A 24,166-nucleotide genomic window follows, 5' to 3' on the forward strand; every position below is an offset into this window, starting at 1 on the left:
AAATAATAATATTCTGTTCAAATCTGTGCAAAGCAAAAATAAAATTCATAGGGTGGGTGGTTACAACGATAGGTGACTAAAAATAAGAGGGCTTAAAATAGGAACTGCAGACACATCAGCTCCCTTAATTAAGAATTTAGTGACAAGACTTAAACAAACAGCATCCGTAAGCATCTTTTTCTCTGAGTATTACATTTTATTAACTTCAAGAGTTAACAGCTCAGCCATTTTTAAAGAAACATACCGTATAATAGAAAGGCTCTGTAAATAATCAAGCACAGATGTTAACAATTAATACAAATTGATGCATAATTTGGAAATAGCCACACTGAGAAATGAAGGAATTGTGTAGTTGAGGAAAGAAATTCTGTTAAAAATAGCAGCAGCTGTCTCTGAATCACACACAGTCATCTTGGAATCACCCAGGTTAACATATCCAGGGTTCCATTTGCAGTTTCCTTGTATTTCTATTTCTGTTTCTAGTTTCCATGAGCCAATACCTTGTGACAAGGCCCTGTGAGTATATTTTAAAGTAATTTTTTATACACCATTTGCTTTATAAGCAATAGAGCCTGGATTTCTGATTTATTTATTAGTATTATTATTTATGTAATTTCTGAATTACATATTGATTCTTCAGAGAGTCACTATACAACACAGAAGTATTTTTCTTGCACTTGCTTCTTGTCCCACTTCTATATGGGGTCAATGTGCTTAGTCAACCTTCTCCAAACAGCTCGGCCCTGCACCTCCTCCCTAGTCAAGCCCTTTTCCTTCAGATCTTCTTTTACTTTATCCATCCCCCTCCACTTCGGCCTCTCTCACTTTCTCATCCCCTGTACTTCCATTCCCATTACTCTTTTGCCACATATTCATTGTCTCTCCTTAGCATAGGTCTATTACACTTTAACTTGCTTTCCTGTACATTCTTAGATATCTCTCCTACTTGTTTTGCATTTCTGAATGTCTAATCTCTTATTCTGTCCTTCTTTGTAACTCCACACATCCATCTAATCATTCATGTTACAGCCAAATATAACTCCGTGTCCTGTACTCCTTTACTGCCTGTGTATCAACTCAATATGTCATTGCTGGTCTCACCACTGTCTTCATAATCTTACCTTTATTGTTCTCCTCAATTCTTCAATTACACAGTACTCCTGATACCTTCTTCCAATTGTTCAATCCGTACTGCAATCTGTTGGTTATCTCTGCATTTCATTTTCCATCTCGGGCTACCACTGATCCTAGATATTTAAATGTATCCACTCTTTTCAATATCTATCCCTGCAGGCTAATTCTGAATTCTGTTCATCACTAAACCTCAAATATTCTTTTTTCTTCCTATTTATCTTTAACCCACTATCTTTCAAAACCCTTCTCCATTCTTCCAACTTCCTCTCCACTTCCTCTTTTCTGGTGCTACACAACATAATGTCATCAGCAAAAAAAATGCACTAGGGGGATTGGTCTTTTATCCCATGACTCAACACATCCATAACCAGATCAAAGAGGTAAGGGCTTAAAGAAGATCTCTGGTGCAGACCTACTCAAACTGAGACCATCTCTGTTCCCCTAACACTGCTTTTAACCCGAGTCTTCACTCCCTCATGCATATTCTGGACAAATCTTCAGATATTTCTCTGGTCCTTCTTTCTCTCTCATGCACCTCCAGACCTCTTGATGTGTCACTCTATCCTGCGCCTTCTCCAAATCAATAAGCACCATATGAAAGCCTTTCTGTTTTTCTTAATGCTTCTCTATCATCTGTCTCAATGCAAAGACTGCATCAGTTCTTTCTCTCCCAGGAATAAAATCAAACTGCTCCTCTCCTCTCTTCCCTAAGCCTTCTCTCAACAACCCTTTACCAAATTTTCATTGCGTGACGAAAAAGTATTTTTCTTGTAATATGACACAGATATACAAGTACCTGAATAAACATCTTTTTGAAGGTGGATAGCTATGATGAGGTGGCATTGCAGCTTCATTGACTTGGGTTCATTTGCGATATGGCCTCATCCCATGTGGAGTTTACATTTCTCTTTCTCTGGGGTCTCCAGTCCTATTGTCACTGCTAAATAGAGGTTATAAATGAGTTTGAATGTGTGTGTGTGTGTGAGAAGGTTCCTATCATGAGATCGAGACTGTAGCTCTCCATGGCCAAGGAGTACATGATAGTAAATATCAGAATCATACACTAAAGAAACACGAAAAATATTATGAAAAGCTCAAGTATGGATGTTTGACTTAAGACATAACTGAAATTAGCAAAATCTATTTTGTTGAATATTGGAAAATGGATGGATAACATACTAATTACAAAGTGGAATAACTTTTGCAATGAATGCTGAATATGTGTATTGTAATAACTAATAACAGACTAACATATGTGGGTATCAAAAATGGCTCAGAAAGAAAGAAAGAAAGAAAGAAAGAAAGAAAGAAAGAAAGAAAGAAAGAAAGAAAGAAAGAAAGAAAGAACTTTATTTACCCCAGAGCAAGTATTTAGCTTTTTACAGATGCTCAGGAAATGATACAGCAAACAACAACAACAGTGTGGAAACTGAAACAGACACAAACATTCTGGTGTGTGTCTGTCTGTGTCCGGGGGTACACACCAGAATGTCCAAAACACACTTCTTTATTTTTCTTACAGCACCACAATGCCTTCCTCCACCAACTCTTTCTTCTTTCTCTCTTTCTCTTCTTCTTTCTCTTTTTTACCTCCACTCCCCTCCTCACAAGCTCCGTCTCCTTCCTCCCAACTCCGGCTCGTCTACTGGAGGGAGGCGGCCCCTTTTATACTGACCCGGATGAGCTCCAGGTGCTCCCCCTGAAAAGACACTTCCTGGTGTGGCAGAAATGTCAAGAGAGCACCTGGAAGCACTCTGGGTGCCCCTGGGATTTCTTCCGGCAGCACTTCCTGGTGTGGTGGAAGTGCTGCCATCCAGGATTTCATAACCATCTGGGCGCCCCCTGGCAGTGGCCACGTCCTCCGGTAGGGATGAGCGTCCCAGCTCTGGTCCAGTGGCCCACAAGCAGACCCGGGCGGCAGCCCTCTCGTGGCCCTGGGGAGATATCGTCCATCTCGGGGACCGTCCAGGCATCCCGGCTGGGTGGGGTCCCCAGCTGTCTGGGACAACAGCAGCAACACCCATTCTCAAATAAATACATTTAACTATAAAACTACAAAAAAGAACCAGACTCCTGACTTGGCTAAAGATAAGACAGCAGTCACACTGAGGCATCATAAGTACAGTATAAAGCAGCCCCATTATTCTGTTGAATAATTTGTTGACTAAAAGTGCATAATGTTAGTGTGTCAGAGGGAAAATATGCAGCTTTATTCATAATGGCCATTATTTTTGTCTTTTTCATTACAACCACCAGTGCATCCCATTACTAACCCAGCACACCACAGCACAGAACACTGCATTTGCCATTAGAGTATTTAAACAGATAAAGGATGTCACTAACAATATTTCAGGTACATCTCCTAAGTAAGAGACTACTCTGCACTTTCTCATATAGGTACTCTGTGCCAGACCAGTCCCAGCCTGTCCTTGATATGGACCCTCAAGTTCTTGTAGCAGTTCACTATCTTCATGACCTATCCCAGAACGGTGACTGGGAGTAGAGGCAGTGGTGTGGTGAAAGTCAATAACCAGTTCCTTGGTTTTACTGATGTTAAGCTAAAGACAATTCTCTTTGTAACAAAAAACAAACTTCTCCACCTGACTTCTATGCTCTCACTCCCCTTCTGCCAATGCACCCATAAGAGCAGAAGCATCACAGAATTTTTATAAGTGACTTGACCTACTGTTATCATACTTACAGTCCAAGATGTACAAGGTGAACAAAAAATGAGACCAGTTCAACGCTCCAGGGTTGCTCACATCCACAAGAGAGATACAAATGTGTACATTATAAGAAACAGTACCATCTATTTTCCTAACTCGCTTTTCCACTTCGGCTAGTGCCAATTCTTTGAGTCATCTAGGCACACCTGTGGACGGGGTGCCAGTTATTCGCTGGACACACAAACACACCCATTGACACTCACTGTAGAACAGACTAGAGACTGATAATTCTGAATACTTTACATATGTGGCCAATTATTGCATCCATTTTTCCATTTTTGTGGCAGCTGCCTTACAACGCGATTCTATCACATAAAAACAAACTACCATGAATTTCGGATCGGGGGACAATCTGGTTTAACAAAGCATGTAAAGGATATTCGCTGTGTATAATGTAGCAAACATTAACGTTCCTACAAAGTACATATACATTTGACATGCACTTTAGATACGATCGCCCACTGGCTGTAATCCACATCCAGCTGACAAAGCCGTTTTGACTCGGAGTGCCCCTCATCAGCTGCTCTAAAGCCACGCCCTCTTGTCAGCTTGTTGCTAACGCCTCGTGTATGCCACGATTGGATGGCACTGTCGCCTCCGTCGGTTATGTCACTTCCTGTGAGGGGTGGGCCTTCTTGATTTTATTTGCTGCAGCAGTATATGCAGAATTAGCAGGAGAACGACAGCTCGAGAAACGCAGAGAAAAAAAAAGAAATAGTGTTGTGTAACGTGGGTTTAAGCGTGCGGTGCACGGTCATGGATGTGCAGCCTGATGGATATTGGAACCTTCTAGCAAAGCGTTAAGCAAGCATCGTTTGCTGCAGTGGTTATAAAAAGAGAAAACAAAAGCTAAACAATGGTGAGTGATATTCTGCTCTCAAAAGATTTTTTTTTAATAATATACTGTTAGCGCTTTGTCTCCGCTTCATCACAAGCTCACGACAACGAAAGCAACTGCGGGAGACTTCACCTTAAGTTCGTCTCGCGTGCAGAGCTACTGGACCCTAATGTCGTATACGGGAAAGTGGGGCAACTGCGGCTCCGGTAGCCACTCGGCGATATTTGCTGGACATTGGGATTGTGGGACCGTTTAGTGGCACGGGGCGAGAGCGCGCGCATGCGTGGGGTGGGGGCAAAGGGAGTGGGGCACAAATTCATCGTGACTGCGTTCAGGCGCAGAGCCGTTTTTTCAGGGAGTCAGTCCGTTGATTTACGTGAATATATTGTGGTTGGGTTTTCGAGTTATGTAATTCTTGAGTTTCGTAACTTGCCTGAGGGTCCATGCTGCTTTGAAGCGAATAGTATTGCCCATTCTTTAAATGTCCAATTTATCGCTATACAGACCGTTCGACAGCGACGTGAGCCGTAGACCGCACGAATGACGGGAACGTCGTAAATGAAAGGCAGGCTGTCCACGCGCGCGCGGCGTTTAACGTCGGGGAGACCTCGGGCTTGACGTTGTCAATCAAAAGGGGGCTTGGTTTTTTCTTAATGTTCGCGTATCGTGTACTTGTGTATGAATAACATATTGTGTAAGTCTGCCTTTGTCTCGTCTTTGCGCAGTTTTGGTTTGCATCGAGTAGAGTGCCATAATTTGATCATCGTAAGTACTCTTTAAACTATCAATAGGCCGCCGTCCCCGCGACACCACGGTTTTATATTGTGCGAGTGGACGCCGCAAGAAGGCTTGTCGTTTCCACGAGGAACACTGTGGATATGAAGGTACCTTCAAAAAGTTCTTCGAGGCATCGATTTCCTATTAAAATTGCTGAAGCAGCAGGTACAGTAGCTTCCTTTTCGTTGTTTTGTTCTGTAAGATTCGGACCGTTTAAATTAATGGAGCAAAGGTACTTTGAAACTAACGGCCTCGGCTTGGCAGGCGCTTGTCAGTTATTTTCAAAATGTTGATGACAAGCGTCTCAAAGATAAGTCAAGCTCCAGACGTTTACTTGTCTTTTTATCGACTTTTTTCCATTGTATGAGTCGGCTTCGTTTTCCCTATTGAACATCCTGCGTATTTTTAGATTTTTTTTTTTTCTTTTTTAGATTAATTTGTAAAGGAAAACGAGACAAATCTCTACCTCGATGTAAGGGAAGTTTAGTTTTAGAGCTGTTGAAACCCTAATTGAAAAAGTGATCTCTTGGGAAATCCTGTTTTTATTAACATTTTTAAACTCGTCTGCCTCTTTATTTGCTCTCCACTATGTTACAATTTGCAGCTACAGTACACAACTTGCGGGGTTTTTTAAGCCTAGAAATATTAGTACAGTATAATACAGTGACACAGAGCATTCAAGCATAGTAGTAGCCCATCATTAGATATGCAAGAACATAAGCTCATACCAGGATGAATGGATTGTTTACTATTATATAACAGTATCAGTTTGATTGTTTGGCTATTGTAGGTGTGAAGCATCATCCACTGAATAATTGTTGCTAGTTGAAAGAGTGTAACATTTACTTATTTAGTCGACGCCTTCATCCAAGGCGACTTACAATATTTATGATGCAACTGGTTACATTTCCTTTATTTCTAATTGGAGCACGGGCAAGTTAAGTGACTTGCTCATGGTCACACAGTGTCAGATGAGGGATGTGAACCCACAACCTCAGGGTTTGAGGTCCAAAACCTTAACCACTATAATGCACTGCTGGCCAATTATTCATTGGATGATGCTCGTCATCTACAACAATACCAGCTTGATCAATTGATGGGCCTTTCTTGAAGTATTTTTACTAATCCAGCACATAAAATCGTATTGGCCATTACAGTGTATTAGAACAGATTAAGGATGTCATTAATGGCATCAAAGGAACATCTCCTAATGCCAATGTCTGGCACAATGAAAAATGCTTCACACTGGGTTTTGCTGTGGTGGGAGCCAACACTGCTGTCCTTGTAGCTTACAAGTACAACACCTTAGCTCTAAGTCCACTCAATTATTTGCTGACTATAATTGCTGTGCTATTACATCTAATTTTTCCTCTTCAATTATATATAAAAAATGCGGAACTTTCAAAGCATAGTACTTTCTTAATACAAAGGCAACACTTTAACACAATTTTTGTAGCCTGAAGGACTAGTAAGATGAAATTTTGACTGGTCCATGGTAAGTCTGTAGTCCTGTCCTCAGTAGACACATTTCAAAATGAAACAAAAAATTCTATTCTGCAGTTAGCATCACACACATTGCGTTGAAGCTTAGCATTAACGAAGCAGTACTTATTAAAATCTGAATGCATGTCTTGAATGGGATCAGTATTTTCCAAATCTAAAGCCAAACAAACACATGACAAGCAGTATTAACATTGAATGTTTGTATTTCTTTGTTTGTTTTGTGCCTGCTCCTATTTTAATTTTGGTTACTCAAAAGTGTTTTCTTTTCAAGATATCCAAGAGTGCCACATCATGCAGCTCAGTGCACCCAAGTAAACCACAAGACTTCTGTCCTGTGCACATTTCTCACTGTGCAATTTTATTAATGTATATTAGTCATGGTCGCTTTTGTCATGCCACCAATCCATTTGAACTGCCACGCTAAGGGGAATTCCATAATAAATGTACTATTAACTGAAGTCATTGAAATGAAGGAAAGAAGGGGCTAATGAGTCGTGCCAAAGTTACTAGTCTGGCAGAAATCTTAGTCTTTCACTAATACTTGTTAATGCTTCCCAAAAAGCCATCTTCAGTTATTTCAGTAGCAAAAAACATCCATAGTTATGGTCATCAAACATGGACATGAGTGACTGTCAACTAGAATTACATTTTGATTTGTTATATAAGTAGTTTTTAAAATGTTATAGGTGTTATTTTAGTTATAAAATGTATTGCCATAACACTAGATTACTTTAGCAATGTGATTGTTCACTAATTGTTCTTAGTTATGTTTGTATTTGTTAATATGAAACCGCTGATTGTGCAAGATAATTGTGCTTGTAGCTAGATAGCCTTTAATTATCTGTATTAAAATACATTTAGTATCATTTGACAGCCATAAATTGTTTTGTCATTTAGTAAGGTTTAAATCTATTGGTTGTGTAGATTCTTTGTAAACATCCAGTCTCAAACTAAGATGTCATTCGATTCTCCTTCATATTTGGAGAGGTTTGCTTTACTGTCTGTATTTGTTGTTTTATCACTTCATTTTGAAGAGTCATTATTTCTCTTTTTATGTGTTGTCATTAAACCGATGGCTTGTAGTTGTGTCTTTTAAGGCATCCTGTCAAACCACCACCAAAAAGGCATAGATTGTGTGTGACACCACATGTTGCCTAAGGTATCTAAATGTATGTTGCTGATATTGAAAATACTCTTAAAATGGTGATTTCTAAATCACTTATAATAATAAAAGGAAAATCAGAAATATGATAGTTATTTTCCTTTGTCATTAATGAGTAATCAAACCTTTTTTTTTTGTTTGGTAGGTTGGAGGCTTAAGATTGAATTGGAGTAAGATCAGAATTGGAACAGTACCTCTGGTACTGTAAAAGTGTTTTAAAAATCTGTTATTTGTATACCTGTGGATCAAAATATAAAACTGCAAAGTAAGACAATTTGCCCCAAATGGCATTGTGATTGTGAAGGGGTGTGTTTAAAAAGCATAAAGCTGTCTGTTTCATGGTGATACAGGCTAAATATTTCAAAATTATGAAAAGGCAGATTGCAGAAGTAATGTGCAAAAACAGATTTGCAAAATATAGCAGGATTGCATAGTGTGTCTGGAGTACCAAAATTCCAAAATTAGCACAGTGTAGAATAAGCAACCCTTCTCTTGCAATCAAATGCCAGGTTTTGCCTTAAATTAAGACTTTTACCAGATACATTAGAGTTGTTGTCAAATGATGACATTTAATCTGACGGTCCTTCTTTAGAGTATTTATTTTGGTATAGTGTTTATCATGTTGTGGAAAGGTTCTGAATTATGGTGTGTTAAGACCCAAAGCTTTCAATAATTGTACTGATTTGACACTTCCTTTTTGTCACAAGAAACATCCTAATAGGTTCAATTTGGTAATCTGTCTTGGAACTGGCCTTAGCATTCTCTGTGTAACTGTCAACTTTTGGAAAACTTTCCTCCTTTTTTGTTGGTAGCATTTTTTTTAATTGCTTTGCAACAAAAATCTATTTTTATATTCAGCATTCAGGAAATGCCACTTAGATGAGTAATATACAAAATGAAAATAGAACAAGAATCTGAACTTTGATAAGCATTGTATGATGGTGTATTATGAATGTAATGTTTATTATGTAAGTATGTATTTGTGTGTTATCATAATTGTAATGTGACTTTATGAATAGGAAGCATATTGCCTGTGGCAGAGGGGAACATGCTGAGTTGTAAAAGCATCTTGTGCTATCCATCCATCTTCAAACCCACTTATCTAGAGTAGGGTCGCAAGGAAGCCGGGAGTCTTTTCCAGTAAGCCTTTTTATTTAATTATTAGCTTAACATTAAAGGATGGTTTGACAAAAGGATGACAAGTTTCCTCACTATTTTTAATTACATCGATCATAGCAGAACAGCAAGCCAGAAAATCTTAAGTTAGTTTAGTAAGGAAGGTTTGATTTTCTTCAAAACCCAGTCATTGTGGGGAGAATACTGGTATTCTTGTAGTATATTTTATATATTGCTTGTGTTGGCACAAGATGGATCAAACTAATTGGCCAATTTAATAAATTAATGTTGATTGTTTATTAAACGTTAATCAGAAGTCTCATTCTACCCTGATAAATCACTTTCATAATCAAAAATGTTATGACTTTTAGTATACAGGTGTCTTAATACGGTTTTTTTTTTTTTCCCCCTCCATTTACTTGCTTGTTAATTAGAATGTATTTAGCATGCCCTTAAGAAACAAAGAATAGAACCGATAATTATAGTGGTTCAATTTTTGCCTGTGTATTTGATAATCATTAAGTAATTGCGTGTTTTCTTTTTAAAATTTATAGACTAAGCTATTCTGATTCTTCCTGAAACCATTTTATTGATTCCTTTATAACTAATATTTGAGTTGGGAAGACTGATAAAACCGAACAATATTGGCTACAAGGAACGTATTTTTTAAAATGGCATATTCCATAAGCAAAAGAATTGGTATCTAAGAAATTAATTGGATTAAAAAGTTGGAGCCACTTTGGCCCTTTAGAAGGAAGGGTGAACACACCATGTTAGCATTTCTGGTGGCTTGTTTTTTATTTTAATACATTAAAATTTATCCATTAAAAAGTTGAGAAGCGGGGTTTGAGGGGTGGTATCCTTAGTCCTTCATCTTTGGTTCATTTAAGGATAGCTTTACATTTTAAGACCCTGTAACATTCTGCACTCCCTGATCTCTATAACACTTTAATTCTTGCAAAGGAAGTGCTTGTTGGGTTTGCTTGTTGACTTTTGTGAAACCTTGTTAATGGAGCAGAATGTTTGACATTCCACTTACCTTTATATACTCGCGTATAAGTCAGGATTCAAACATAAAATCAGACCCCGACTTATATGCCCGTTCAAAAATGTGACTTTTTTTTATACATCTTCTTGCTTCCTTCAATCTTGTACCAGTTTCTCAGACGCATCAAATTTTGTTGCAGCAGCACAGTTACCAATTTCTTTTGCCACTTCAATGACTTTTGATTTAAAACCCAGCTTCATATTTTCTTCTGATCAAACGCACCTTCATAGATAAGGGATGCTCTTACGATAAAGGTGTGTGAGATGTAAAAACCACACAACCGTGCAATCGTCACTTTGGAATAGTTTGGGTATTACCACGTGGTCACGTAGGCACAATACATAGAAAAAAGGCAGTGTGCTCCGTGGTTACTCTCTCAGGTGGGCATAAGCATATCATAATCTCTTGGATCAATAGCGTGAGTTTTCCATATTTGACTTGTACGACCAACATTATAGAATACCGGAAATTATATGGTAAATCGAGCCCCAACTTATCCGCAGGAGAACTTAAACGTGAGTATATATGGTATTTGTTTGTCTCTTATGATGATTTCAGAAGAGTGCAGCTGTTCAACCTGCATTTCTTTGCTGGATGCAACCACATACACAGACACTTTCATCTTAGTCAATGTGCTTTTTAGTCTTGACAGAGCTGAAGCAATACATCGGGCCAAAATATGTTTAATTTCCCTTAGTATGGCCTGGTAGAATACTTTGCAGCTTGCTGTAATATCAAAGAATAAAGAAGCAAAACATCCTGGAGTAAGTAACTTGAAATATGGCATAAAAGTAACAAGAAATTGAATGTCAAGCTAGTACTCCTCCTATGTATAAAATGTTTTTATATAAATTTTTTTTTAAAAAATTAAAAACTTGCAGCCTAACAAAGCAAGCTGATGTAGAAAGTGGTTTTGCTGCTGTAACATAATGCAGCTTGTTCACAGTGCTGCCATTCAGTACCGTTACCAGCAAGCCCGCGATTCTCGAAAGAATCGCAAATCCAAGAATGGCAATCACTTTTTGTCCCCTCCGATACTTGGAGGGATGAAATATCATGGAGGGTGGGTGCGTCCTGGGAAAGTTCATTTAATTAAATAAACATATTTGTACTAAAGCAGTTTCTTTTTGGAGCTGTGACTCGGTTGTAGGCGCCTTCATTTATTGTTTTTAGTCATGCAGTCTCGTTTTTATTTTTCTATGGCTGTGTCGTCAGCGAGAAGTCGTTTGCTGATGGCAGCGGATTCTCGTGCTGAAGTGGCCATGGCGGTGAATCCGGGCATGGAGGGCTACATTACTAAACGAACGTGGTATATGCGGTGGTGTGGGCAGTCGCGTTCGGGCGGCTGTACAACCTGGCGTGCACGCTTTACCTCAGATTTAGTTTACAGGTCGTAGCCATACGGGCTTGTGTTTGTATTTAGTTGAGCTCTTTCATTGTGGAGCCGTGACGTCTTTGCTTCTGGTGTGTCTGAAGCGTGTCGTAGGAGCCTCCGTGTATTGTTTATCTATGCGGTCTCGTCTTTGTTGTTCTGTGGCTGTGTCGTTGGGTAGAAGTCATTTACTGTTAGGAAGCATACTCTAACCTATACACACTGACTGGTGGCACAGTGGATTATTCGTTTTGGATCTGTGCCTCTCTTGCATGTAGTGTTTCAGAAACGCGTTGTAGGCGCCTTTGAGCTCTGTGTTGTTGGAGCCGTGACTCCTTTGCGTCCGCTGTTTCAGAGGCGCGTTGTAGGCGCCTTTGTTCATTTTGTTTATCCATACGGGCTCGTTTTTGTATTTCCGTTACTTGAAGTGTTTCGTTTTGGAGCCGCGACTACTTCGCTTGTGGTGTTTGTGAAGCGCGTGGTAGGTTCCTCCATTTATTGTTCATATCTATGTGGTCTCGTTTTTGTTTCTCTGTTACTGAATTACCGTTATGTGATTCAAACATGCCACACAGTCTGCTGGCACATACATACTACTGACTCTGGGAGGCCGCTGCGTTTGACTGTGGGTTGTGGTGTTTGGGCGCCACCTACTGACTCTGGGAAGCCGCTGTGTTTGACTCTGGGGCGCCGCGACGCACTGCGCATGCGTATCGGTGCATCCGTGCATAAATTAAAACTGTGGTTTAGTGATATAGATGTAAGGTGACACCGTTTTTTTTTTTTTTTTTTTTGTTCTTCTTCTTCATTCTATAAGGTCCGATGGACAGGGACTGTTTTAATGGTTCTTAATGTAAAAAGCTCAATTTTCACTTTATTCTAAAACCAACTAAGAAGTCATGTAAGTAAAAGATAAGAAAAAAGTAACAGTACTTACAAAGTGTGAATATGGCTAAACTTATATTTAGGTTTAACTTCACAAGGTAGCTCACAAAAATAAATTTAACAGTACATATAAAACACCTCTTCAGTAAGAAAAAGACTTTGTAAACAGGTTAAGCCGACTGCAGCTTTCTTTCTGTGAGGGGGGGAAAAAAGAAAGGCTCCTGAAAAATAATGAAGTGGTTGAAGCAATCGATCAAAGGCTTAGAGGGAGAGTAAAGTACTATCACTCAATGAGAAAATAAAAACCTTGGATCATTTGAAATTTTTCTGTCACTTGCCAAAATCATTTTCTTCTAAACATCACAGTACTGTATAACAACTATTTTATATAGTATTTACCTTGTATTAGGCATAAGTAATCTAGAGATGATTTAACACACACAGGAGGATGTGTGTTGGTTATATGCAAATACTTTATATAACAAACTTGGGCAAGGTTTTGGTATCTGTGGAGGTCCTGGACATGGTGAGCCATCAGTATTATAGAAAATGGTATAATATTGTTCACTTGAGTAACAAAGTACTTTAATAAAAATACGTTTGACACTGATTTGTTTTTTTTTTCCCCCATGGTATCAAGTAATGTAGAATTTCACTGGTATTGGTATCAATACAACAATTCTGGTATTGTGACATCTCTAAGATTGCTTGAAAAAATCACATCCTCTTTCTTTGTGAAATGTTGAGGCTGGAAAACTTCAAAAAGCTGCAACCTTTTATTGTAAAGTGACTTGTATATATTGCCAGAAAGATTAATGTGACATCTACAGGGCATCCCATAGCTGAACATGAATCCACTGTAGCACTGCTTGGAAGTGTGTACTGTGTTGTGGAACATTTTCAGCCTAAGTATATGGGAAACCACTCTGTTCAAGCCAGAAGTTGCATAAATGTGCATGAATCCACTTTAGCAATTTACACTGAAGTGTATGGGGGATACTGTCACCCTAAGTACATGCACACATTATAGCTGTTGAATTTGTAGACTACATATGTGATAGAAATGGGTATTTATACCTTAGGCACTTCTATTACTGCATTAAACAGTCTTATTTAATATTAATTTATTCATGAATTAATTTTCTGTACCTGTGTAGTCCAGTTCAAGGTCAATGACTAAGGGTAGGGAGGCATTAGGGCAGGATCCAGCTGTAGACAAAGTGCCACTCGCTACATATAAAAAACTTTTATGTTAAATGCATTTATAACATTTGTATGTAAAATTTCATTAATTTACCAGGTGTAACCAATTTTCCTAAAAAATAAATGAATCCACCAGCTTTTTCTGAAATAGTAATTTCAAAGTGTTTGAAATTATTAGGTACCATAACAGGACTTCAGTTAAATAGGAAACCCTTAAAGAAATTATTGAAAAGCAAGCCTATAATAATTATAATAAATACAATAATAGCATTGTATAACTTATTACATCAGTTTTTGTGGTCCTGTTTATGAACATAGAGGAAAAGGGCAAGTGAACCACAAATGCTTCTAATGCCAGAGTTAACCAAAAGATTCTTTACACATTTTAGAAGTGAGAGCAGCAGTCAAGGAAGAAAGAAAGTAAGATCTAAGCCCCAAAAATCTTAAGTATAATTTGGTAATGTTGTCTGTAAAGTACAGATATTTCACCCTGTCATCAAGTACTTTGACCTCTCCTTTACCACTAATTTGGCTTTCCAGTTATGAACAGTACTACACAATACAATATAAAAAAATAGGAAAAGGAGGAAAAAGGTAAAAAGTCTATTTTGTTATATTTTTATAGAAAAAGCACACACTATGTGATCAAACTAAAATATATAAATCGTACAGCTCTTTTTGCTATAGTGCCAGAGAAATTTGGAATGTTTTATGTTCCTGAACAATTTTGTGCCAGCCTTTTGTAGCAGGGTTTTGTCCGGGTTAGTAGTAGTATCTTGATCTGGACACCTCTGTGAAAGCACTGTTCTACTTAGAACAGGCACAAAGGAATATCCTTGATCCTCGTCACCATATGTATCATCTCTAGCAGTTCTATTGCTGAAATGGGTCTTGCAGCTGTGTTCTCTAGAAATGTATTTACAGTTATTTACAGATTCTACAAGCAGTCAAAAGATCATACTCTCAGGAAACAATAACAGCCATAGCTAATGTTTATACAGGTTGTTACTAGAATCAGTTGACAGTCATTGATCTGATTGACTCTATTGGATTACAAACAGTAATTTGGTTCACTGTGAAAGGCTGATAATCCCGCCTCTGATTGCCTGGAAAACCTTGAAATGCACACTCCTATTGGCAAAGATTTCCATCCTTCTGCATAAAGGGATGTTATGTAGTGTTGACTAGACAATGGGATATACATGCAGGTTTCAAGAAGATGCAAACAATACACAGAAGTGATGTATATCATTTGAATGCTTGTGTTCTGCTCTTATTTGGAACTTCAAGCGTCTTGAAATATCAAATAGACCTTTAATGAATAATACCAAAAATGTGGTTCTGAAATTAATCGTCTGCTATTCGTTTGGCCTCCATAGGTTTAAGTAAACAAAAATTCAAGTGTAAAATTATGAAGATTGTCAGTAAGGTGAATGTAAGTTGTTAGTTTAAAGCTATTGGACACAAAAGGAAATTGTTTAATGTCTCTGTAGAAATAACATTTAGGCCAGTTACCAAGTAGTGTACTTGAAAGAAGTGGTTATGGCACAGCCATTAGCTGCCTAGTAGCTTCAGATTTTGGCCTGGCCATCTTTATATTTTGCTTATCTCCATCAACACTGAAATTTTAATTTAGGCACTAGGGTTTTTCTTCCACATCCCATAGGCACAAAGGTTTGGTTTATTGTTGAGTTCCAAGTTTACACAAAGCAAACTCTCTGCCGTCTGTACTGAATTGCTCTGTACTGATGACTGTTCTTCTCTCTCTATACAGTGTTTTATGAAATAAACGTGTATTGACATGTAGTCAAGGTGACTGTGTAGTATATTATCCGTTTTTGAACTATTTTTCTGTTTATTATCATGTTTTAATACAAATTGAATTAAAAAAAAATTAACTTTGGAAGGGGGAAAAAGCATGACATTAACACGCTACAGCTATTTATTATTAAGTTGGAAACCCAAATTCCATGTTATACTTGAGTGCAAGTGATCTCTTCCATATACTGTACACTTTTTTAATAATGTGCCTATGATGGTTCTACATAAAATGTAAGAATTTTTTTTTTAATTCTTTTGTGCAGAATACACACCTGTTAGTGCTGATGTTGGGTTGTGTCTAAAGTAATAAAGAAAATTTTCTAAATTTGCCAGGATCTGTATTATGGTGATAAGTGACGCAGTTTCTTGGAGGTGCAATGGATCAAGAAGCCACTATCCCTGTTTAATCTTTTTATTGAATGTATTTCCATTGTTTTAACAGCTGTGCAGACTAATGGTATTACCATTTGCACTGAAAGAAAATGCCTTCTGAGAACTGGACAGGTTCTGTTCCAGCATTTAGGGCAAATGCCATCCATTCATTAATTTTCAGAAGTGCTCATCCATTTCAGAACTGCTTGTTTGTTCAGGCAGTTATGTTTGCTGGTGTATGAAGGCCCTCCGTGTGTGTGTGTGTGTGTGTGTATGTATGTATGTATATATATAATATATATATATATATATATATATATATATATATATATATATATATATATATACACACACACACATCTGTAGTAACTGGTAAAACGTACTAGTGTTTCTAACAGCCATGGCTGTCAATTGTGGGAATAAACTTGTGTGATTGTGAAAACATCCTTGCAGGAGGCATGAAACCCAAACTCTAGCATAGATCTATTCCTACCTGCTGGTCAGATTATTATTATTATTTTTTTTTTCCTTTTAAAGGATTACCAGCCCTGGAATTTTACTGAACGTTCCTCCTGAAAACTGATTTGATCAAATGTGTACATGTTACACTTTCAGCAGTAGGACATGTTCTTAAAAGTATGGATTATTTTTGTGCATTGTGTTGTCAATGGCTTTGGGAATAGCTTTTAACATATGCTTCTCTAAACTAGTACAATTTACAAAAATTAGCAGTTTTCAGTAGCCAGAGCATGAATACATATAACATGAGCCTTATTGCAACAGTCTGTTGCTGTGAGAAGCTCTCATCCCCTGCTGCAGTGCTATGTCTTCAAGGATGCTTTTGCTCTGTGTGTCATTTCACCTCAGACTTGATCTAAAAGGTGAAGAGGTACTTCTGCTGGGAACCTTCATGACTTCATCTGAAAGCCCTCCTTAGTAGGTCCAGGGTGCTTTTTCAATTACTCCCAGTTAAGGTCACTGCAGTCTTGATACCTCTGTTCTTTTGTAAAGACTTGCACATTGTGGCATAAATATCGGGAAATAATCTGGGAGGTTGGTTGCACCACTGTTATGTAAGCGTTGGAGGTGGGGGCGGACTGGAGTATGTGGTTCAGCTGCTATTAAAGGATGTGGTTTCTTTAAAGGAAGTCTGTGGGGTTTACCAAGTTGAAACATATTTGCAACAAAATGGGGATGGAGGGCTGCATGCTTTTTGTTTTTTTTCTGGGGGCTTTAGTGGGTGTGTTTTTTGTAGTGCAGTGTCAAAGAGAACCAGTGCTTATCCAGGCAGAAATGGATGCAAATTCAGAGGCAGTTGATATGCTGTTGTGCACCAGGTTCATTTATTCAAATCCAAATGAGGGTTCAAGAACTGTAAGGCAGCAATTGGGCCCACTTCACCACCAAGAGTGTAAATCATTTGTAGAAAATTTAAGAAGTTTAGCAGCTAAGCCTCTTAACAAAAATGAAGTCCAGTGACCTTCTGTGAGGCGGAGATGGAAAGGGGTGTTACTGTGATTTGGCCAAGACTGTCAAATGTGGTTCTACCAGTTTCAGAGGGCTTGTATTCGTGCTGAAGCTAATGACAGTGGCGCAAATGTTCATTTTTAGCTATCTCTTCCTATCCCTGTAAGGTAGCCTCCCCACCCCACCCTGGTATTTTTCAATATTAATATGAATTGGCCCTTTTCTAGCTAGCTGAGAGTGGTATGTATTGTTTTAGAATGTTGTGAATATTATAATGATGCAGTTTGCTTAGGGAGATGCTGCTGGAACACCTGTACCTGTATTTACATTACACCATATTCCCTTCTCCATCTGTCTATATAGGAGTCCTTCATCTGAAAGCAAAAGCAGTGTTATCCAAGGTGTAGGGTAAAAAACGATGCCACTCTAAGGTGCAAAAAAACAGATTGTGCAGGCTTTGTAAAAAGGCAGGGGTTATTTGATCCTGGCTAATTTCTGAATGTCCCTCATATGCTGCAGATATTGAGAGAATGAAAAAAGAAAAGCAGCTGATACACTTCTGAATGATTTTGGGCAGGCAGTGGAGTTACCCAGTTAATACAGATATCATTGTGTTCATGTCCCCTGACAGACAGACCATGACAGTGGGCAGAGCAGACTACAAAGTTTTGAGTAGCAGATGTTACTGTGTGATCCTGGAAAAGTCCTGCTGAATCGTGTCATAATATAAAAAACCAGAGGTGCTACAGATCATTCTGGGATTTTTTTTTTTATGATAAGTTATTGAGGGTTGGGGACATAGGAGGGGTAAACCAGAAGTTTAGCATGATTAATGTAAAATTCTGAGAACATAATGATAATCAGAAATCTAGAAAGAGAAACTTTTGTGCTTTTGCTGCTGTTATAGGTTAACATGGTCTTTGCCACTTTGTGCCCCATGGTCCTTCATCAAATAAAGCTCTTATGACTGGTGTATTGCCTTTTCTGTTATAGAAAATGAGAGCAGTTACATCTCAGTGTCATTGTGATACACATTGCGCATGACCACAGTCCAGCTGGAATGATTCTTTAGGAGAAAATGACCGAATCCATAACAATAAATGGAGAATCCCCAGTTTAAATACCAGGGACAATGCCCTTCATAATGTTGGGGGGAGGGAAGAGATCCATGATTTACCCTTCTGCTCCACAGTTTAAAATTATAAACCTAATGATTCAGATGAGATTAAAGTGCACATTGCAGAATTTAAGGGTATGTTGATGCATTTCAGTCTGATTTCAAAAGGACAGCAGTTTGATGTAACATTAATTTGCTAAACTCCATTTCCATAGCCATCTAGTGCATTTCTGGACATCATTTTTGCCTGTGCATTTGGTTATTCTTCTGTGTGTGTGTGTGTGTGTGTGTGTGTGTCACACACAGTACCCTGAACTTGCATGAACCCCTGGAACTCTACCGTCTGGAGAGGTCTTGTCAGAAGTGGTCTCCATGAAGACTGGCAACAAAGGAAAGAGACTTGCCTGTGCGCAAAAACAAAAGGACTGTGGTGGTGAACAGTGGCCAAAAGTCCTGATACATAAGTCAACATTTGAAATTTATAGCTCAAGTAGGAGGCTTGTTCTCTGTAGAATTGGAAAATCATCGGTGAATGATGCAAAAGGTTCCCCGCATGTTATGGTCTGCATGCCTACAAACACAGTTGAGGATTATGTCAGAATTAAAGGAATTCTTGATTCCTAGAAGTACAAGCAGCTTTTCCTGTATTGCTCTGTATGTGTGATCAGGGCCAAGGTCATATCTTCAGGAAAAAGAAACAAGTTCTGCAACAGAGTACCTGATCACAACCTTCTCAAACTGTCTAAGATTACATGGAGAGATGGAAGCAAATAAAAATTCCAAAGTCTACAGAAGAACTGCGCCAAGCTCTCCAAGATGCTCAAGGAGAAGAAAAATTGCCAGTTTTTTTATAAAACTACTCAACAGTGTGCCTAAGAGAATGTATGCCGTTTTAAATGCAAATCTTGATTGATTATTTTTTGTTTTACTATTTACTGCTTTTTTTAGAACTTATTTCACTATTTTTGAAAAAATCTTTGCTTTACATTTTATTTATATATCTATACAGTGGTGTGAAAAACTATTTGCCCCCTTCCTGATTTCTTATTCTTTTGCATGTTTGCCACACAAAATGTTTCTGATCATCAAACACATTTAACCATTAGTCAAATATAACACAAGTAAACACAAAATGCAGTTTTTAAATGATGGTTTTTATTATTTAAGGAGAAAAAAAATCCAAACCTACATGGCCCTGTGTGAAAAAGTAATCGCCCCCTTGTTAAAAAATAACCTAACTGTGGTGTATCACACCTGAGTTCAATTTCCGTAGCCACCCCCAGGCCTGATTACTGCCACACCTGTTTCAATCAAGAAATCACTTAAATAGGAGCTGCCTGACACAGAGAAGTAGACCAAAAGCACCTCAAAAGCTAGACATCATGCCAAGATCCAAAGAAATTCAGGAACAAATGAGAACAGAAGTAATTGAGATCTATCAGTCTGGTAAAGGTTATAAAGCCATTTCTAAAGCTTTGGGACTCCAGCGAACGACTTTGAGAGCCATTATCCACAAATGGTAAAAACATGGAAACATGGTGAACCTTCCCAGGAGTGGCCGGCCGACCAAAATTACCCCAAGAGCGCAGAGACGACTCATCCGAGAGGTCACAAAAGACCCCAGGACAACGTCTAAAGAACTGCAGGCCTCACTTGCCTCAATTAAGGTCAGTGTTCACGACTCCACCATAAAAAAGAGACTGGGCAAAAATGGCCTGCATGGCAGATTTCCAAGACGCAAACCACTGTTAAGCAAAAAGAACATTAGGGCTTGTCTCAATTTTGCTAAGAAACATCTCAATGATTGCCAAGACTTTTGGGAAAATACCTTGTGGACTGATGAGTCAAAAATTGAACTTTTTGGAAGGCAAATGTCCCGTTACATCTGGCATAAAAGGAACACAGCATTTCAGAAAAAGAACATCATACCAACAGTAAAATATGGTGGTGGTAGTGTGATGGTCTGGGGTTGTTTTGCTGCTTCAGGACCTGGAAGGCTTGCTGTGATAGATGGAACCATGAATTCTACTGTCTACCAAAAAATCCTGAAGGAGAATGTCCGGCCATCTGTTCGTCAACTCAAGCTGAAGCGATCTTGGGTGCTGCAACAGGACAATGACCCAAAACACACCAGCAAATCCACCTCTGAATGGCTGAAGAAAAACAAAATGAAGACTTTGGAGTGGCCTAGTCAAAGTCCTGACCTGAATCCAATTGAGATGCTATGGCATGACCTTAAAAAGGCGGTTCATGCTAGAAAACCCTCAAATAAAGCTGAATTACAACAATTTTGCAAAGATGAGTGGGCCAAAATTCCTCCAGAGCGCTGTAAAAGACTCATTGCAAGTTATCGCAAATGCTTGATTGCAGTTATTGCTGCTAAGGGTGGCCCAACCAGTTATTAGGTTCAGGGGGCAATTACTTTTTCACACAGGGCCATGTAGGTTTGGATTTTTTTTCTCCCTAAATAATAAAAACCACCATTTACAAACTGCATTTTGTGTTTACTTGTGTTATATTTGACTAATGGTTAAATGTGTTTGATGATCAGAAACATTTTGTGTGACAAACATGCAAAAGAATAAGAAATCAGGAAGGGGGCAAATAGTTTTTCACACCACTGTATATAGAAATACATAACTATGCAGCTCTGTTCATGAGGTCTGTGAGTAAGCAACTGTAAATTCACTCTAAAACCCATTCCAAATATATTTTAATTATTCAGCATAAGATACCTATAATTATCATATAAATAATTTGTACTGATTGTATTTAAACAGAACACTTATTGTTGAGACTTCCTGTAAATTTTGAATACCGTGTATCCACACTTGTCTCGCCTCTCTCCATTTTCATGTATTTGGCTTTCAGATTCCCTATGTAATGTTATTCAATCGAAAAAAACAAGTATAGAAAACCTTCATATTCTTCCTTGAAATATTTGGACAAAATTGGATGAGAGGCTAGATTGAGATGGTTTGAGCATGTGCTGAGAAGAGGTACATTGGGGAAAAAAATACTGAGGGTGGATCCACCAGGCAAGAAGAGGAAGGCCAAAGAGGTTTATGGATGTGGTGAGGGAGGACGTGACGGCAGTCACTGTGGCAGAAAATGATGTGAAAGACAGGGATAGATGGGAGACGGATGATCCATTGTGATGACGCCTAAATGGGATTGGCAGAAAGGAGGAGTTCTTAGTCAACCGTTTTAATTGTTAGCAGTAGCCCTCATTTTTATAAGGGGTCATTCTGTACTGTTGAAAGGGAAGTCCTTGGGTAGACGGTGTCCTCGAGTGTACAGACATTTCTGGTCTGCCTTGCCATCTGTTTTCACGTATTTTTGTTTTTGTTTTTTTTCTTTCTGATTTGCAGAGTTCCTTCTTCAGCAGCAGTGGAGTGACATCTTGAACCTATTCCACGCTGATTAGTTGTTGGCGGAGATCACCTACCTTGCCTAGTGTTTGCAGACCAGACTCGAAGTCATGTCTATTATGGACCATAGTCCCACCACTGGGGTGGTCACAGTAATTGTGATCCTTATTGCCATCGCTGCCCTGGGGGCTTTGATCCTGGGATGCTGGTGTTACCTGCGACTCCAGCGCATTGGCCAGTCAGAAGACGAGGAGAGCATTGTGGGAGAGGGGGAAACTAAGGAGCCTTTTCTACTTGTGCAGTATTCTGCAAAAGGACCAAGAGTGGAAAGGAAAACCAAGCTGACCCCCAATGGCACGGAAAGTCACAGTTAACTTTATAAGCCCTCGTTACCTGGGAGGTCCTCCTTTCTGACCCCAGTGGAGGCTGAACTGCAGGCTGTGAAATTTCATACTGTGAAGATTTAAACGAATAAGCTGCTTCCCCTGCTCAAAGTTTCCTTTGACTTAATAATGGACTGTTTTATGACTGGACAGTGCCTTGAGGCTTTGGAGGGTGACATTTTTAATGAAAAGACTGCATGCACTGAAGGGGACAGTTTTTGGAGGGGGTGGGAGAAACGACTGGGGCCTTGGAGCTGTGGCTGGAAGGTGGGCACTTATAGACTTGGCTTTGTTTTTGTTTTTTTTGCACAGTACAGTACATCCAACTTGGCAAGTCAGTTGAGCCTAACCCTTTGAACAAGCAACTGCTAATCATGTAAATGTGAATTGTAAATATGCTGAAAATCGGGGAATTTGATCTCCTTTTCCTTGCCGTGTTACATACCGGACTGGAGTGACACGCTCAGAGCTGTAGAGGGTGCGATGACACTACTGCTACAGGCTGTAACAGAAAGTTGGATTGTGCTTTTTTTACAACTTGTACACCTCTAGGTTAGACGCAGGTGCTTATTTTGGAGAGATTGTGTTTTAATACGTGAACAGTGTTATCAGCATGGTGGATGTGTTATTGATTGCCATTTTTCGTGTACAAGCGTAGCTGCTGTATTTTATTCTATGAAACTGTGCTAAAATTGGAAGATGGCGACTGCAGTGATGCTACCATGTTGTTAAAACGGGCAGTTTTGACCAGTGATAGATTGATTGTGAAGTGTGGTTGAGGTAGGACTGCACTCTTGGAAGCCAATCTGGATGGTCCACTGCGATCAACGGTGGTTGAGCAGAGTCTATTTTGCTAACTGTACAGAGCATGCTGAAACAATCCTGAGCAGAACTGATGTTTTATATTGTAAAATGTTTTTTCCACTTGAACTGGAATGGCTGTAGTTTTCCCTTTTTGTATACTGTCACCTCTTTAAAGATCAAGCGACGTTGCACATTAACAGGTTTCTTCCCTGATAAGTTTTAAAGAGCCACACTAAATGCAATTGTAAGTGTAGCAGATTTGTTTTTAAATGGTTGCTTACAGTGGATTTCAGATTTTATACCAAATTTTTCCTCCTTCTCATTTGAGATGAAATTATTTTTGGAAGCTAAAGACTTCAATGGATAGCATTAATGAAACTTTAACCCTAATCATACTTAAATAGGTGTAGATTGTTGTACTGTTGAAAACAGGATTTATGAAATCATTTCCACTTTACCAGTTAATTCATCTTCACAGAGCAAGGGAAACATCAAGAAAATATGCAGGTGTGATGATGTTACTGTCTAAGCATGTGTAACAAATGTCTGCATGTTGAACCCTTTGGAGCGGCTTGTTGACGCTGGCAAAACCCAAGCAGCCGCTTAGCTCTCTTGTTCTTCTGTGAAAGAAAAATTAAAGAAAATCCCAAACCTCACATTTGAAGAGGGTGTATGAGTTTTTTTTGTTTTTCTGTTTCTATACTGATATGACTTCATACTGACTGTCTCATTGGTATTATAGTGGCTCGAAAAGAAAACCAGTTGGCCTCATTAATAGGTGTAAGCTTCATTTTATAATAAATGCTGACAAGGAAATGTCACTTAGTTGCTCCCAGCCTGCAGGTTTTACAAACATGGACATCATCAGGCTCAGTTGGTTAGCCTATGTTGTCCCAAAATCTCACCCAGATGCTTTCCATTTTCACTTCAGGACTCAGTTTGTTTCCAATTCCCACCTCTCTGAGTAAAGAAGTGGTTCTTGGCTGTGGTCTTTAATTTTCTTGATTTACATTTCCATTGGGGTCCTCCACTATGGATTTTGTTGCTCACTTGAAAGAGTTCTGCTG

The 24,166-nt window shown here is 38.8% G+C and overlaps 1 protein-coding gene across 1 annotated transcript; it reads left to right on the top strand.

Annotated features, from left to right (window-relative positions):
• The first annotated feature begins 4,491 nt into the window (after positions 1-4,491).
• Positions 4,492-23,755, top strand: snn (stannin). The gene is made up of 2 exons (XM_028813862.2): positions 4,492-4,719; positions 21,913-23,755. The coding sequence occupies exon 2, from the start codon at positions 22,023-22,025 to the stop codon at positions 22,284-22,286; it is 264 nt and encodes an 87-aa protein (XP_028669695.1). The 5' UTR covers positions 4,492-4,719; positions 21,913-22,022; the 3' UTR covers positions 22,287-23,755.
• Positions 23,756-24,166: the final 411 nt, after the last annotated feature.

The sequence above is a fragment of the Erpetoichthys calabaricus genome, chromosome 11, assembly GCF_900747795.2.
Source record: "Erpetoichthys calabaricus chromosome 11, fErpCal1.3, whole genome shotgun sequence".
Taxonomy (NCBI): Eukaryota; Metazoa; Chordata; class Cladistia; order Polypteriformes; family Polypteridae; genus Erpetoichthys; species Erpetoichthys calabaricus.

What these genes read in the sequence shown, in the direction of transcription:
- snn (XM_028813862.2), top strand. Translation starts at nt 22,023, where the DNA reads ATGTCTATTATGGACCATAGTCCCACCACTGGGGTGGTCACAGTAATT.